The sequence below is a fragment of the Galeopterus variegatus genome, unplaced genomic scaffold, assembly GCF_000696425.1.
Source record: "Galeopterus variegatus unplaced genomic scaffold, G_variegatus-3.0.2 Scaffold5494, whole genome shotgun sequence".
In the NCBI taxonomy this organism is placed as follows: Eukaryota; Metazoa; Chordata; class Mammalia; order Dermoptera; family Cynocephalidae; genus Galeopterus; species Galeopterus variegatus.
Genome location: NW_007731605.1, coordinates 86,161 through 102,237, shown reverse-complemented (window position 1 = coordinate 102,237; position 16,077 = coordinate 86,161). Strand labels below are relative to the sequence as shown.

Genomic DNA, 16,077 nt, shown 5'->3' with positions numbered 1-16,077 from the left:
TTTAATGAACCATTGGATCCACCAGATTATAACCTACAAGTGACAAAGCCTCTCGCACCACAGTGTAGGCCACCTGGATAGCCTTCAGTTGCTTGGTATCCTACAGAATAAATATATATATATATATAATATATATATATAAAGGTGCCCGAACATAATTTTTTTGCCTTAAAAATTAAAGAAAAGCCATTCAACATTGGTGCTGCCTTCTCTTGGTGTTGGAAGCATAACAGGAAACAATTTGTTTTTCAATATAGTGGTTTGTTAATATACTCAGACTACTGCCCCTGCGGGAAATTAATGGAGGAGTTAGACTACCTGTGTCTTCATAAAATATATCTTCAAGCTTTCATCATCATGTCACTTCCCAAAGCATCTAGGGTACTTGATAATCTTGCCTCATGAACCCTATAGGAATGAGGTCATCAATTTTATGAATATGTGAGGAACCATAGGATAATAAGATGGTCATGTTTCCTGCAAAATAAATTGTAGTGCAAGACTGGTGCAGACTTGTTCTTGAAACTGTTCCATGAGGTGGAAGTCTCCATTCTGTAAGATAAAAACAAATTGTTTCTCGTATTATTTTATTTTCTCCCTTTAGTTTTTAAATCAGAATGGAGAAAAATGCATTTACCAGGTTGCTATCTGTAAATCAGTTACCATGAATTTACCTGACACTTACCACATTACAAATGCTACCTGCAATAGGTATCACCACCTTGTTAAAATTGTAGTAATCCATTGTTATTCTCCATGAGACAACTGTAAAGGCCAAACAAGGAACTAAAATAATATGATAATGATTCACCATCCTTGCATCTTTTAGTCATTAACATGTACTGGACTTTCCCCAAAGATACAGTACTTCTTTTAATTTATTATTTTATTATAGAAGGAGAGGTGATTTCTAGTCAGTCTTTTTGAACTTCTTACCCCACACATTAGGCAGGCAATATGGGAATTAGAACAATTTCTGAGTATATTCATTCAAACTATATTTTGAACTGGGAACTTATCATGAATGGTTCAGACTCTCACTAGGCTTAAAATGAGGTAAATTCTGGTGGCATCTTGACTCAGAGAAATCCCATTATGAACAACAGATATTCAGGACATTCACCATTACAAGTAATTAGTGGTAAGACAGAGCATGGATTCAAGAGTCTCTAGAAAGATCAGATAGTTCCCTTTTTCCAGGTAAACGCCCCAAATCTCATAGTCTGAAAGAAATAAGATGCCATAGTAGAATCCTTCCCACAGAACTTTAATTTTTCCCTACATTCAAGAGATATGGACCCATAAACTGATTCTTGTCTGGAAACTGGAAGTGGGGAGGATCACCACTCTCTCTCTGATAGTAGCTTGAGCCAGAATTCTGTCCAGTAGTCACAGACATTTTTATATTTCTATATCAAAAATGATCCTGATGTTTGTTATTGCCAGTAAATTTTTCCTGAAGATATGATGATTAGCCTCAGACAAAGATAACTTCTGGTCTGACCATTTCTCACGTAACCATTATCTCACCACCAGCTTTCTGAAAATTTTAATTATAACCTTGCTTCAGGAGTTTACCTGTTGTTATCTTGGTTTTATGACTCTAGGCTCCTTCCACCTTCTCTGTGGTCAGAAATGCAATTCCAGTAGCTGTGAGCCTCTCACTAGAGTTCTCAGTCAACTACAGTTAGGCAGGAAAGACTTTTTAAGAAGTCTATTCTTCATGGAAAGATTAAAGGACTACTAATCCCAGAGAAAGTGGCTACATTGCAGCTTCTCTGAGTGTCCACACATCAATAGAAGAACACTAATTGGTTCTGCTTGGATCAGGAACCTCTTCTTTTGGCTAAGGGATTGTGATGCCATAATGCCCCTGGCCTGAACCATATGTTCACTTACTTAGTCAAGAAGCATTAGAAATCTTCTTTCTACATCTTAAGATACACAAAATTGCAACTGTAGAAATTAACAATTTTCTGACATTGTTTGAGCTCTTATTTTTTCCAAATTCCTCCCTTGAGAAATAAACTTCAATGTGTTCCCGTTTGCAAGCTTTGATTTCAATAATTTCAGTAAAGTTAAAAAAATTTTGTTTTTCTATTTGGTAAAGATTTTCAACTGATTTTCAAACAAAATGTAACCAAAATCTGCATTCTTCATTATATTAGTTACCTAGGCTTTCTGTAAAAAAGTACCACAAACTAGATGACTTAAAACAATATAAATTGTTATTCTCTCATATTTTTGGAGGGTAGAGGTCTGAAATCAATGTATTGGCAGGACCATACTCCCTCTGAAGTCTCAGGGAAAGAGTCCATCCATGCCTCTCCCTAGCTTCTTATGGTTGTCATCAATCCTCGTCATTACTTAACTTGTAGCCATATCCTGTAGGTGCATAACTTCAATTTCTGCCTTAATCTTCACATGGCCATCTTTCCTCTGTGCATCTTTGTGTTCAAATTTCCCCTTTCTTATAATAATGACAATCATTGGACTTAGGGCTGCTCTAATCCAGTATGACCTCATCTTAACTTGATAACATTTACAAACACCCTATTCTAAAATATGGTCATATTCACATGTACAGGGGGTTAGGTCTTGGTCATACCTTTTGGGGGGATACAATTCCACCCACTAAACTCTTTTATAAAGAAAGTTCAATAGTCTTGTAGGATACTTAGGTTGGTTTTCATTTTTTTTTCCAAAAACGCAAACATCTCTTAAATTCAAGTGGTAATTCTTAAAGAGAGAAAACATATCTTGTCATGTTGAAGTAGTTCTTTAATTTCAGTATCAATATTTGTCACATTATTTTGTAGTTTAGTTGCTTTGTGTGTGTGTATATATATGTATATATAATACGTACAACTATTTGTAAATTTCTACAACTCCATCTTCCATTTATGTGCATTGAAAATTATTTGGAAGCAATTATGAATTATGTAGATGTATGGACGCTACATAAAGAGAGGTTAGGAAAGATGCAAAGTAATGCAATATGATGCTTTATCATGCTAATCACTCACTACAAATTGAAGGATATTCAGCATGTATGCTTTATCAGCACACCCTATTTCTCTAGAAGGGCTGCGTGTAGCCTGGGTTAATCTCAGCTGGTCTGGACTGACAGTATACTTGTTTCCAGAGCTAGTGAGTTTGGCCAGCCCTATGGTATTTATTAACTAAAGATAAATGATGTTTTGTAATCATATGTCTGTGATTGGTTTAGGCAGAATACACCTGCCTGTCAGCATTGTTTAGTGATAATGATTGAATTTAAGATTTGCATTTTGTTTCAGAGGAATCTGGGATGAAGGAGTGGAGTGGGGCTGGTTTTCAATGGGTGAGGCTGGTCACACAGCATGACTAGCTCATGATAAGAAGCCCTCACTACAAACAGATGTGAGCTTCCTGGTTCTGAGGCTTTGCAAGCTCTCCGTTAATAGTTTGAGTACTGGAGGTAAAGCTTATTTCTGTGCTCCAAAGCATCAGAAGGACCAGGAAGTTTGCTCCTGAGATCTCAGCAACTCTTACAATGCATATCATTCTCCTGCTGTTACTACACTGTATCTTTTGAAGTGGAATAAAGCTGTTTTATATTTATGGGTTGTGCATTCTGTTATATCTTTTGTCTGGTTACTTTCATTCATTGTTATTTATGTTGCTTTGTATGGCAATAGTTCCTTCTTGTTAATTGCAGTATGATATTCCATTCCACTGTATACTACAATTTGCTTATCCAAAATACTGTTAATTCTTATTTTCATTGATTTTAGGTATGGTTATTAGAAATAATGCTGCTAAGAACATTGGGTGCATGTTTTTAGTTGAACATATGTATGCATTTCTCTTGACTATCTATTGACAAAGATTCTTTGCTTGACCAAATTTTAGTGAAACTCATAACTTCTCCTAGGGTCATCTGCGCTCTTCCTTGTAAAATCCAGTTTTATCAAAGAATGCTGCTAAGTCAGTTTAGCAAGAACCCCCCCAACCCTTGATATTTGATCACTCTTGATATCTGTTTCAGTTCCTCATCCCTTACCATCCTCCAGATGATATCTGATCACTCTGGCTTGTCTTCAGCAAGAATCCTGTTATGTCCATTTAGCCAGAATCTTCCTGTTCCCTGATGTTTCCTGTTAGTGATTTTCCATCCACCAACTCCCATGTTCCTCCTTGGCTTTAAATTTCTATTGCCCATCCTGTGTTTGGAGTTGAGGCCAATCTTTTTCCTCCACTACAAAATCCATTGCTGTGGTCCCTATACCTATATCCATAGTTCTGAATAAAGTCTTCCTTATCATGATTAAACAAGTATCATTAAATACTTTTTTCATTATCATCATATACCTAAGAGTGGAACCACTAGACACAGGATATGCATATATTTATCTTTAACAAAGACTGACAATATTTCCATGGTGCTTGTGCCAATTTACATTTAAATCAGCAGTTAATAATTCCTTTGTTTTTGTTTATTTCACAGGTAGAACTTTGACTTTGGACCTTCTGAGTTGAAACAAGTTAAGACTTTGGGGATGAGATGAATGTATTTGCCTATGAGAGTGACATGAACTTTGGGGGCCAGGGGCAGATTGATTGAATTGAGTCCCCCAAAATCCATACTTTAGAAGCTTAATTCCCACTGTGACTGTTAAAGATGGGAAATCCTATTATGGTATTTGAAAGATGGGTCCTTGAAGAGGTGATTAGATTGTAAAACCATGCCTCAGTCAATGGATTAATAATAGTGGTCAAGTGAGTGGTTCTGAGGGCTTTAAAGGATGAGAACATGAGAAGGTCTCTCTCTCTGCTCCACCATTTTCTGACATGTGAGATCCCCGTATCACTGTTGCCACCACAAGACCCTCACCAAATGTGCTCCCTGGACTTTGGACTTCCCAGCCTCCAAAACTGTAAGCAATAAATTTCATTTTCTTATGCAAACACTTGGTATTGCCAATTCTTTTCATTTTAGCCATTCTGGTAGTCATATCCTGGTATTATATGGTGGCTTTAGTTTGCAATTTTCTAAGGATTAATGTTGGGCCGGCCCAGTGGTGCACTCGGTAGAGGGTGGTGTTTGGGAGCGCAGTGGCGCTCCCACCGAGGGTTCGGATCCCATATAGAGACTGGTCCGCTCACTGGTTGAGCGCGGTGCGGGCGCGACACGGAGGGTTGTGATCCCTTTGCCGGTCACGAAAAAAGACAAAAAGGAAAAAAAAAAAAAAGGATTAATGTTGAACACCTTTTTATACATTTATTGGACAAGATATCTTTTTTTTTTTTTTTGAAGTGTCAATAGACTTAAGTAGTGTAACTTATTTCACCAAAGTATGAAGTGGGTCTTTAGCTAGAATATTCCTTCAAGACAAGCTCAAACTATTGTATAAGTCTACACACTATTATGTTGGTTGTCTTTCTTACTGATTTGTAGTTCTTTATATAATTTAGACATAGGCAATTATAGATATTGCAATTATTTTCTCCATGTCTCTGACTTGCCTTTTTATTCTCCTAATGGTTTCCTGAGATGAACAGAAGTCCTTTAATGAAGTCAATTTATCAATGATTTATCTATTACTTTTAAAAATAATTATTAATAATTAACAAACGTTTTAAGACAAAATAGTAATGTAAATAGAGATAGTTTCCTCTTCTTTTTTCCCAGTCCATATGACTTATATTTCTATTTCTTGACCTGTTGCTCTTACTAGAACTTCCAGTACTCTTACTGAAAGAATAAGAACAGACACTCTTGCCTTGTTCTTAATCTTAGAGAGTTTTTTTGTAGATGTTCTTTATGGAGTTGAGGAAGTTTTTCTCTTTTCCTAGTTTGCAGACTTTTTATCATGTATTAGTCTTAAATATTGCTGAGTCCTTTTTCTCCATAAATTGATACAATCATTTGGTTTTCTTTCTTTAGCATTTTTATATAGTAGTCTACACTGATTGGTTTTCAAATATTGCATACCTTACATACTTGGACTAAATTCCACTTGGTCGTGGTGCATTTTTAATACATTTATTTGGAACTGATTGCTAATATTTTTTTGAGGGGTTTTGCATCTAGGTTTATGAGAGATATTGGTCTCTGGTTTTCTGTGTGCAGGGGTGTGTGTGTGTGTGTGCAAGTGCTGCTTTTTCTGAGTTTCATATCAGGATACTACTGGCCTCATAAAATGTAATCGCAAATGTTCCCTTCTTTCTATTTGTGGGAAGGGGCTGTGTAGAATAAGTATGTATTCTTATCTGAATGTTTGGTAAAACTTCCCTGTGTAACTATTTGACCTTGGAGATGCCTTTTGGGGAGCTTTTTAAATTATAAAATAAATTTCTTTTTAATAGTTATAGTACTTTGCAGGTTATCTATTACATCTTCTGTGAGTTTGGGTAGCTTATAGTTAATATCTGATAATTATGTAGCACTTAATCTCTCAAGCAGTGTTTTATTAGTACACAAATATTTTTATATTAGTAAATACTTATATACTAATATTTGCTAATTATTAATATAGATATTCTTATACTCATATTTACTAATATTCATTACTAATATTAGTACATGTATATTTAATAATATTTTTGTTTATTACATATATCAATATTTTAAAAAATCAACATAATAACCTTAAAAGCTAAATATTACCATTCCATTTTAAAGATGAGGTAACTGAGGTACTGAGAGATTAAGTAACTTATACAAGGCTATATTAAGTAAACATTGGAGCTGATATTTGAACTTAGCAAGTTAGACCACAGAGTTCATGCTCTTAACCTCTCTGATGCTCTAGGTACATTTTCTGAAGAGGAATAAATTTAGTGTGATCATCGAATATCAAAAAGGCTCATTCCCATGATGGAGCTTAGTGAGTGCATGTTCAGTGTCAGGATATGAGATTGATGATGCAGGCCAGGGTTGGATAATGCAAGATCTTGTGGGCAACTGTTTTGAGGGAAATTATGTTTATTAAAAAGATCGTCCTGGCTGCTGTGAGAGAGAGAGAGAGACCTGCAGAAAGGGCAAGTGAGAACTCAGTTAGGAGGCCATCACAGTAGTTCAGAAAGAGATGCTAATGATGAGTAGGTATAAAATATTAATGACGAGTTACTGAGCACTGGAGGGATCTAACGTATATTTCTTAGGTTAAGCTTTCTATTCTCGTTGATAAATGATGTAGAAAGTATATTAATTTCCTAGGGCTGCTGCAACAAAGAACAATAGACTAAGTAGCGTAAGGCAATGGAAATTTGTTTTCTTACAGTTCTGAAAGTTAAAAGTCCAAAATAAAGGTGTCCATAGGGCAATTCTCTCTCTAAAGCCTCTAGGGGAGAATCTATCCCAAGACTTTCTAACTCCTGTTGTTGCCAGCAATTTATGGCATTTCTTGCTCTGTAGGTTCATCATTCCAATCTCTGCCTCAGTTGTCACAGGGCAGTCTCCCCTGTGCTTCTGTCTCTGTGTGTCCTCTTCTCCAAGAATACCAGTCATATTGGATTAAGGGCTCACCCTACTCCAGTGACCACATCTTAAGTAATTATTCATGTAATGACCACATTTCCAACTAAGGTCACATTCTGAGGTTCCAGAAAAACATGAAATTTTTAGGGACACTGTCCAACCCAGTACAAGTGTGAAGAAAACAGAGGAACCAACAGTTACTCCTAAATTTTTAGTCTGGATTACAGAGAGATTGTAGGGCCACTTATTGATTAGAAGAAGATTGAGAAAGGGCAAGTTGGGGACTGGATTCAGATGCAGATCTATGCTTGGCCATTGCTAGGTATGAAGTATTAATTATATACTTAGGTGTGGAGGTCAAGAAGGCAACTGAGTGCATGAGTTTGGAGTTTCCAAAAGAAGTAAGTTTGGAGATATACATTTAGAAACCCTCAGCGTAAGGATGTGCTTGAAGCCAGGAAACTGAACAAAATTAGCCAGTGTAAGTCTAACTCCTGGGGTACTCCAACCCTTAAAGGTTTGGAAAAGAAGATTCCAGAAGGGAGACTGAGAATAAGTGGGTAGTGAGTTAAGAGAAAAACCAAGGGTTTATCAGGTTGAGTATGTCAAATGAAGAGAATTATGATATTACAAAAAGGGGGGAGGGGATGATCGACTCTAACAAATACTCCTGAAAGACTGTGTAAAATGAACACAAATTAAAATTAGCAAGAAGAAAATCATTCACAACCTTGAAGAAAAGTGAGTTCAGTGGGAGACAAAGTCTTGATTTGTATGGGTTAATGATCGAATAACATGTTAGATTATGAAAACAGAGGTATGGATACTTCTATGATAGTCACCATAGAGTAACTAAAAGAAGTGGGAGGGGTTTGGAGGTACGGTGTCATGGATAAATTATTTTCTTTAAAGATTTTAGTTATTATGGTGTAAAGAGGCATTGTACCATGGAATAATTGCTAGACATGAGCATTGTATAAACTCAGGGAGATGAAATCAAATGCACAAGTGGAGGAGTTGGGTTTATTCATCACGATAAAACATTTCACAGAGTTATCAGAGTTTCACATGAGTTTTAGTTTCTTGGGCATTCTTGGCTAAAACTATGTAACCCAGTTCATTCTGATCGTGATAGAATGCTTTGGTGCTGTGGTGTAAGTGGTGTCAGCAATCATGTACTATGCAGTGCACTAATCACATTATTGGTATGTTATCAAAATTTCAATAAAATCCTTCTCACTGTTTCATAGATAGAGAAATTGAAACTCTCAGAGATGAACGCACACAGTTTCACTTAGATACCATGTGGCAAAATTATTATTTTCTAGGATGACACCCAAATTTACCACCCAGTGCTGAATTCTTTTGAGAGTGAAAGTCATAGTGCCATAATTACATTTGGAAAATGGACTAAAACTTTATAGAGCAAACATGGGTCATATGATCATCTTATTTTTTCTACCATTTTTCTACACTTTAATATTCAATTTAAGGCATTCTATTCATTTTAAAAGTATTCTTCCACAGTTATTTTTAACACCAATAATAATCAAAAGTCAGCATTAAGGAAGCCAATAAGGTTTGAAAAATTATAATAAAGACAGGATAACTTAAATATGCCTAAAGGATTAATTTATTGAAATGACTGGAAAGGAAATAGATTCTTAATGAACTAATAATAAGCACAATTCCAGAAACTATTTTATACATCTTTTTGATATGTTTATAGTATTTCCAACCCATATTAAACTTCTATAGTACTAGTTGAATTAAAATTTGAAAAGTATAAAGAGTTTATGAGTCAAATTCAAATTAAATAAATGCCATATAATACATGAAATAAATAAAAGAATAAAGTTTCATTTTTTCCATGGAGATTCATTCAAAACATTTATGTTTTGGTAACATGACACAAAGATGGAAACAATGCCACACTTCCAGTCTCAGTCAATTCTGTGGAATAGAGAGAAAATATAGAATTAGCTATGTTATGTGATGTAATTAGTTACCACTCTCCATTTGCAAGTTTGGTGAGACTAATTCATAAAAGAAATTATATTACAAATGCACTCTGCATTACATTTCCTTGGAACCATATGAAGTTCCTACAGGGCCAAATATAAACTCACTTTGAATTGTTTTAGTGAAGTGTCTAGTCTATCATGATCATGATTTATATCTTAGAATCCCAAAGCTATCCTCTCTCTCCTTTTTAAGCCTCATACCTGGAGTGAGTAATTTTATTTGACTCATGAATTAAAAGACAATTTTAAGTGAAGTGAATACAAAGTTTTTGAAACCAAAGTTAGAACCAAGAATGCAAGTTGGTCTTTAACAAAAGTTCAGACATATTTACGTAAATGTAAAAGAAAACTTATTTTCTGCTTTTCCTAAAAATGATAATAATCAAACTCATGGTTATAGGCCCTTGAAAGCAAGCCAGTCAAATCTGTCAATAACATGTAAATAAAATTAAAAGTTATTTGACATGCAAAAGATAATTTCAGATTACTAAATAATAGTCAACCATAGAGAGCAAATATGGGGCATACAATCATCCTATTTTTCCTACCATTTTTCTACACTTTAATATTAAATTTAAAGCATTCTATTCATTTTCAAAGCATTCTTTCATGGTTATTTTTAACACCAATAATAACTGAAAGTCAACACTGAAATAATTGAAAATGATACTTAGTAAGTTAGTATACTGATGGAATTTGCCACTACTTTGGGCTTGTGCAGAGAAATAAAATATAAAAAGATAACTATAAAAATGATCAATCTAATTTCCAAACTCCCAAAACTTACCAAAAGTGAAGAGAGAGCATTAACTTTAAAATCCTTTTAAACCTTAAAAATAAATAAATACAAAATGAATAAATATGTAAAAGTGTTACCTTTTGACAATAACACTTGCCTAAAGAATGCTATAAGTAATGAAATAAACATTTTAATACTTTGCCCTTATATGTACATTCAGCAAAAATAAGATGGGAAATAAGAGATGTGGAGAATAGATGTGCATAAGAAAACTTTAAAACTACAGAAAATAATAAATCTTCTTTATTCCAAACTAAATCACATTATCAAATTTAATTCTGGCTTTAGTAAGCCTTAATCCTCTTTATCTAAGCCAGAATCCTCAACAAACCAATTAAATCAGAATTCCTGCAATCATTCCTACCCAACACTCAATTTCTTCTACGTGGAAAATTAGAACAATTATATCAGAATCCTTCTGAGTAGTCCTCAGCATTGGGATTTTGCAGGGGGGAAATTCTCCAGGTGATTCTACAGTGTAGCTAGCATTGAGAATCACTGATTTAAATTGTATTAAATTAAATACATTTAAATATATATTCTTTGGATTCATTTATTACACATTTATTCTTTTATTTGAGAGCTATCACTTATTTATTCCACCATTATAAACACATTGAAAGTGAAGCAAAGAAAGTAGATTGGACTTACAATTATGGGTTGTAAACCGGGGCGAGTGGTTGAGCCACAGGGTAGAAGTGGCGGGAAGGGTCGAGTAGCAGATCTTGGTAGAGCAGAAAGGCTTGAACAGGCATCTCTCTCTGAGGGTACGGCACCACTTGCTGAGGAACAGGCAGGACATTGGTCTGGGGAAGAGACCTCAGGGGCTGAGGAAGAAGCATAGGAGTTTGACGAATAGCCTGGGAGGCCTGGTGCATCCAGGGCTGGACCAGAGGCAGAGGAATGTGCATATTTTCAAGATGAGTGGGACTCAAGATTTCAGGGTCAAAAAGGGGCACTGTTGGAGATTTAAGGAAGGGCATCACTTTGCGCTTAGGAGTGACAGTCTCTCTTGCTTTGGGGACTTCCATCATTTCAGGCTGAAGGAAAGGCAGCACCATGGCAGGTTGAGCAAGAGGCAGGAAGTTTTGTGGAAGGACAGTGTAAGGGTAGAACAGAGGCTGTGGCTGGACGAAGGGGTAAGTTTTATCCTGGAGTTCATCCTAAAAAGAAGGAAAAAGAATCTCTCAGTTCATGATTCAGCTACAGTTGTCATTCCTGATTAATTAATCCCTCTTTTGGACAACCATAATTGAGAGAAAAGAGAGAAAGAAAATCTTTCATTCACCTTGGTTAATAAATTATCCTGGGTCATGTGAAGAAAAATGAGTAAAATGCTCTTTGAGGAACATCTCCTCAACCCACTGACCTTATAGGTGAATGCACTGCGATCAATGTTTAGGGAATTCTTCCACCTTTTCCTGAGTTGCCTAAATACCTCTGGCTGTATGCTTTGGTCTTCAGAGAACTCTGAATTTTCAATATAATTGTGTTGATAATTGACCAAATTATTTTCATATAATGAAGAGAGATTGATTTTAAAAGACTTGGAAGAACAACTCCAAGGTTTATTTTTGTTTTGTTTTAGTGAAAAATTAGTCTTAATTTGTGGCTAAATTCACTGAGCCACAAATTAAGATGAGTCACTTAACATTGGCCAGATTCTATCATTACTTCCCTTGGCAAAAGGTAGTTTTCTGGAGTCTTTCAAGAGGCAACAATTTTTAATCTTCAATTTGATTCAGAGGATATTTTGCATGAACACTGAACAATCCAATGATAAAACAGAGAAACTGAAATATTACAATTCAGTAATCAATATGTTACCATAAATGTAATTTAATTAATTGTAGAATTTTATGTTGTCCAAGAAAATTCTTGATTTTTAATCAAGCTCTGTTACTTAAAAACTGTGTAAAATTGTTGCACAATTGTGTATTCAATTATTTTGTACTTCACTTTTCTCATTTTTCCAACAGAAATACTCTTAAAAACATCATGTTTTTAAGAAATGTTAAAATAAAACCTACAAAATGTTAACGTGCCATCATTGAATATTCTCTGTGGGCCCGTTCATCAACCTTATGGGGTGGATATTCTTATAAATATTCTCAGTGTACAGATAAAGAAAATGAAGTACAGAGAAACTTGCATCCAGGGTTATACAGGTGGTAAATGATTTATTTAGGATTGCCATATTGCCTTTATTCCCCTTCATTACCATAAATACCTTGACGATAAGAGGAGAACATATTTCCCTACTAGGATGGTTCGGACTGATGGGCACTTATTGAAAACAGATATGCCATTAATAATATCATGAGGTATTTAGTCCATGTTCTAGAAAATGATTATAAGTTTTAAAATACATTTAAGCCTTAGAAAACATATTGACTTTGTCAGTATTTCACTTTATACTCTGATCGGTTGGTACATGGCATTTACTTTATTAGCATTCTTTAGACTGAACATACACATTCCAATTTTTTTTTATTTATTATACTTCATAAGAATTTTAGAAATATACTCATCACAAACAAATTACCTCTTTTTGCTGCTGTTCCTCACGTTTAACCTTCTCAAGTTTCTGCTAAAAACAAATCATGTATAAAGAAATGTTACCATCTGTAAAAATTAAACATGAATAATCTTGAAAATATGAACATTTTAAATATGAAGATTTTACCTTGATATGTGTAATAGATTCCTTTGGGAAAAAAAATAAATAAAATCAGTTTCAGTTTTAATGAATAATTTTTATTTTTCAATGTAAGTCAGAAAATAGAGGAAGTAAATGAAGGTTATGTGGACACCTTTGTTTGATAATATTATTAAAAACAGGATAATTGCTGAAGCATATGTTGCATTGTTCTGTATAAGCCCGTTGTATAAAAGAAAGTCAGATGAATGTAGTCAAGAGTGAAAAGAAAATTAGTGAACTAGTACAAAAAGAGACATTTAATAGATGCTAATTACTCTCTATAGCCATACTCCTTCCTCTGACAACAAATGATCTCTAAAACTCCGTCTGGTTCAATAAAAAAAAAAAAGACTCAGTTAATAACAATTGACTCATTATGTTAATCATTCTTGGTTCACTTGTCACATATTAGGCTTCAAATGAATTATAAGAAATAAACACTTCCCCTAAAGATCTTATAACCTTTGTGAAGAAACAAAGCATATTGATGTACCAGTTACTTAACAGATGATAACACACCCAAAAAGATTAGTACAAGAATAAATATCTATCTGACTGTCCCAAGTATATTTAGAACTACACTAAATCTCACTGCCCCTTATTGACTAAAGTAATTACTACTACTGTTACTATTATAATTACAAAATGTGGCCTTTTGCATGTCTGCCCAGCCACTAGGTTGCAAGGTTTACGTATCATCGGCATTGCTGTCTTTTCAATTTGTTCCATATCTCCTAGTCAATGTCTGGTCCAGAGAAGGAACTCAAAAAATGTTTAAAGTGAATGAGGTCAGAGTGGAGAGTTCAAGACAGAAAATAGGAATGTATGTTTCATTTTAAAAAAGGAAGACACAATGACACAATTTCAAGTAGCAAGCCAACTTAGAATGTTCTAGAATGCTGAATTCCCCAGACATTTATTCTGTACTTAAACATATATAAAGGAAATTTACATCAGAATTTATATGTTAGAACATACCTGCATTAGCTTAACTTCTATGATGTAACACAATAGAAAGTTAGCACAGCATTTTACTGTTCTAAAATTGGGATGTTGCTTCTGAAAGAACACTGTCTTACCTCACTGCTTGAAAGGCTTTCAACAGTCTGTAAAGAGAAGAAAAAAAAGGAAAAAAGCACCTGAAGCCTTCTAGATCATTAGAGAATGTTACTGTTTTATGGCTGGAGAATTGTCTCTGAATAAAAACATCTTACCTCAGTGGATGCACTGAGTTCTTCCTTCTGTAAAGAAAAAAAACACTGTAGTTTCTGTAACTCACTCATCATTAAACATGTCTTCTACTTAATTTTTACATCCTTTGTGCAGAGCTATGTCTTTTATAAACTTAAAAAGTAAAACTAGACTCAAAAGTTGATTGTTTTAATGTTTTTATATTTATGAACTTTAATGGCATGTTTTTATTTTACTTAAATAAACAGAATTTTGATGTGTAACAGAGGTTTTACTTTAATTTTCATTGAACACTTTTTATTATGATTATGTTTATTTATGATTATGATTATTGTCTGTGCTCCATCCTCTAGATATCTTTGGATAGACACAGGTAGGATTTGGCCCAATGCCCTAGGGTAAGAGATACATATATTTTATCACCAGAATAAGACACAGTTATCTAGGTTGAACATGCATGCAATTGTATTTGTACAATATTATACTTTTTCGCTGTTTTTATGTTCTTTCTTCTTCTTGTTTTGTTTATTATTCATTGAATTGTTTACTTTTCCTTTCTGGACTGGTGGCATATTGGAATGGAAAACATTTGACCTTGCTTTGGGTCCCCACAGAAACTGTTGAGATTGGGTGAACATAAATGATTTTCATAGAAACCAAAAAAATTCTGCTGAAATTCTACATTATTTGCTCACTAAAAAATGTTGCTGATGTTATTCTCTATGAGTAGGGAGATAGTTCACTCTATCTTAATTATGTAGAAGTTTCCTTTTGCACATACCTCCCTTGCAAGAGCAAGAGCCACCAGGCAGGCGAAGATAAGGACTTTCATGGCTATCAAGTCCTATGAATGGGGAAAGAGGGAATGGAAATAGATTGGTCAATCAATTTTCTTATTTAGGTAGAGTTACTTTTCTTTTAAAAGAAATCAAAGATTATGTACAATAGAAATGTTTGTATTATAGGAGATAATATTAATAGAAGTTTTATCATACGACCAAGGTGAAATCTACTCTGGCTCCCTATTCTTACATATCAAATGCAAACTTTATTGCCAGCCACTCAGATTTTTTCAGCTAACAGCTTTTCCCTGCTCTTTTATTTTAATCTTATTCACAGTACTATGGGGTTTTTTGTTTGTTTGGTTTTGAAATGTATAAATAAGTAGTAAATATTTACAGGAAGATTTATTTATTAATTTATTCAAAAATATTTATTTAGTACCTTTTATGGCCAGACATTGTCTAGGCACTGGAGATACAGCAGTGAACAGAGTACCAAGATCTCAGTCCTGATGGGACCTCAATTCTACTAGGAGAGACTGATCAAAAAAATGCTTACAAAGAAAATCAAATTTTATTTTTATGTTTATTTTACTAAACTAGATAGTTGCCATGAATATTTAGTTTAATAATATCTTCTTATTTAAAATAAGACTGAGATTTTCATCTTAACACTTCCTTTACTTGTTCCACTCTCCAGATGCTTTTTGGACTCACAGGCTTGCTTCTTCTGCATTTACAGCCCAATGCAGTCTTCATCTCCACACACCTAATAATGTCTCTGTTCCTTAGTGCCCCATGACTTTACAGAACAAACACTATGCTTATTTTCTCTCTATTAAAATGTGCACACTGATCTCCTGATGATTTACCAAGGGATCAGATTTTCTTGCTCACTCCCAACCCCCAACCTACCTATTCTTATGAAATAGTCATATATGTTAGCACATTTGCCCAAAGTGTACTTAATGGCCTCCTTGTTTGCTTTTTCTTGCATTTTCTATAGTTTATTGTCAAAAGACAGTGTTTGTGTAGTATCATTTGATATACACTCTTAATTCTTAGCTATTTAAACTAAATTTCTAAATAAAAAGCAGTTCATTCAAAAAAAAAAA

At 34.3% G+C, this 16,077-nt stretch overlaps 1 protein-coding gene across 1 annotated transcript; it reads right to left on the bottom strand.

Moving 5' to 3' along the window:
• Positions 1 to 10,941: 10,941 nt before the first annotated feature.
• CSN2 (casein beta) lies at positions 10,942 to 15,012 on the bottom strand. The gene is made up of 5 exons (XM_008589516.1): positions 14,962 to 15,012; positions 14,069 to 14,095; positions 12,975 to 12,995; positions 12,834 to 12,878; positions 10,942 to 11,451 (listed from the first exon to the last, which is right to left on the bottom strand). The coding sequence occupies exons 1-5, from the start codon at positions 15,010 to 15,012 to the stop codon at positions 10,942 to 10,944; spliced, it is 654 nt and encodes a 217-aa protein (XP_008587738.1).
• Positions 15,013 to 16,077: the final 1,065 nt, after the last annotated feature.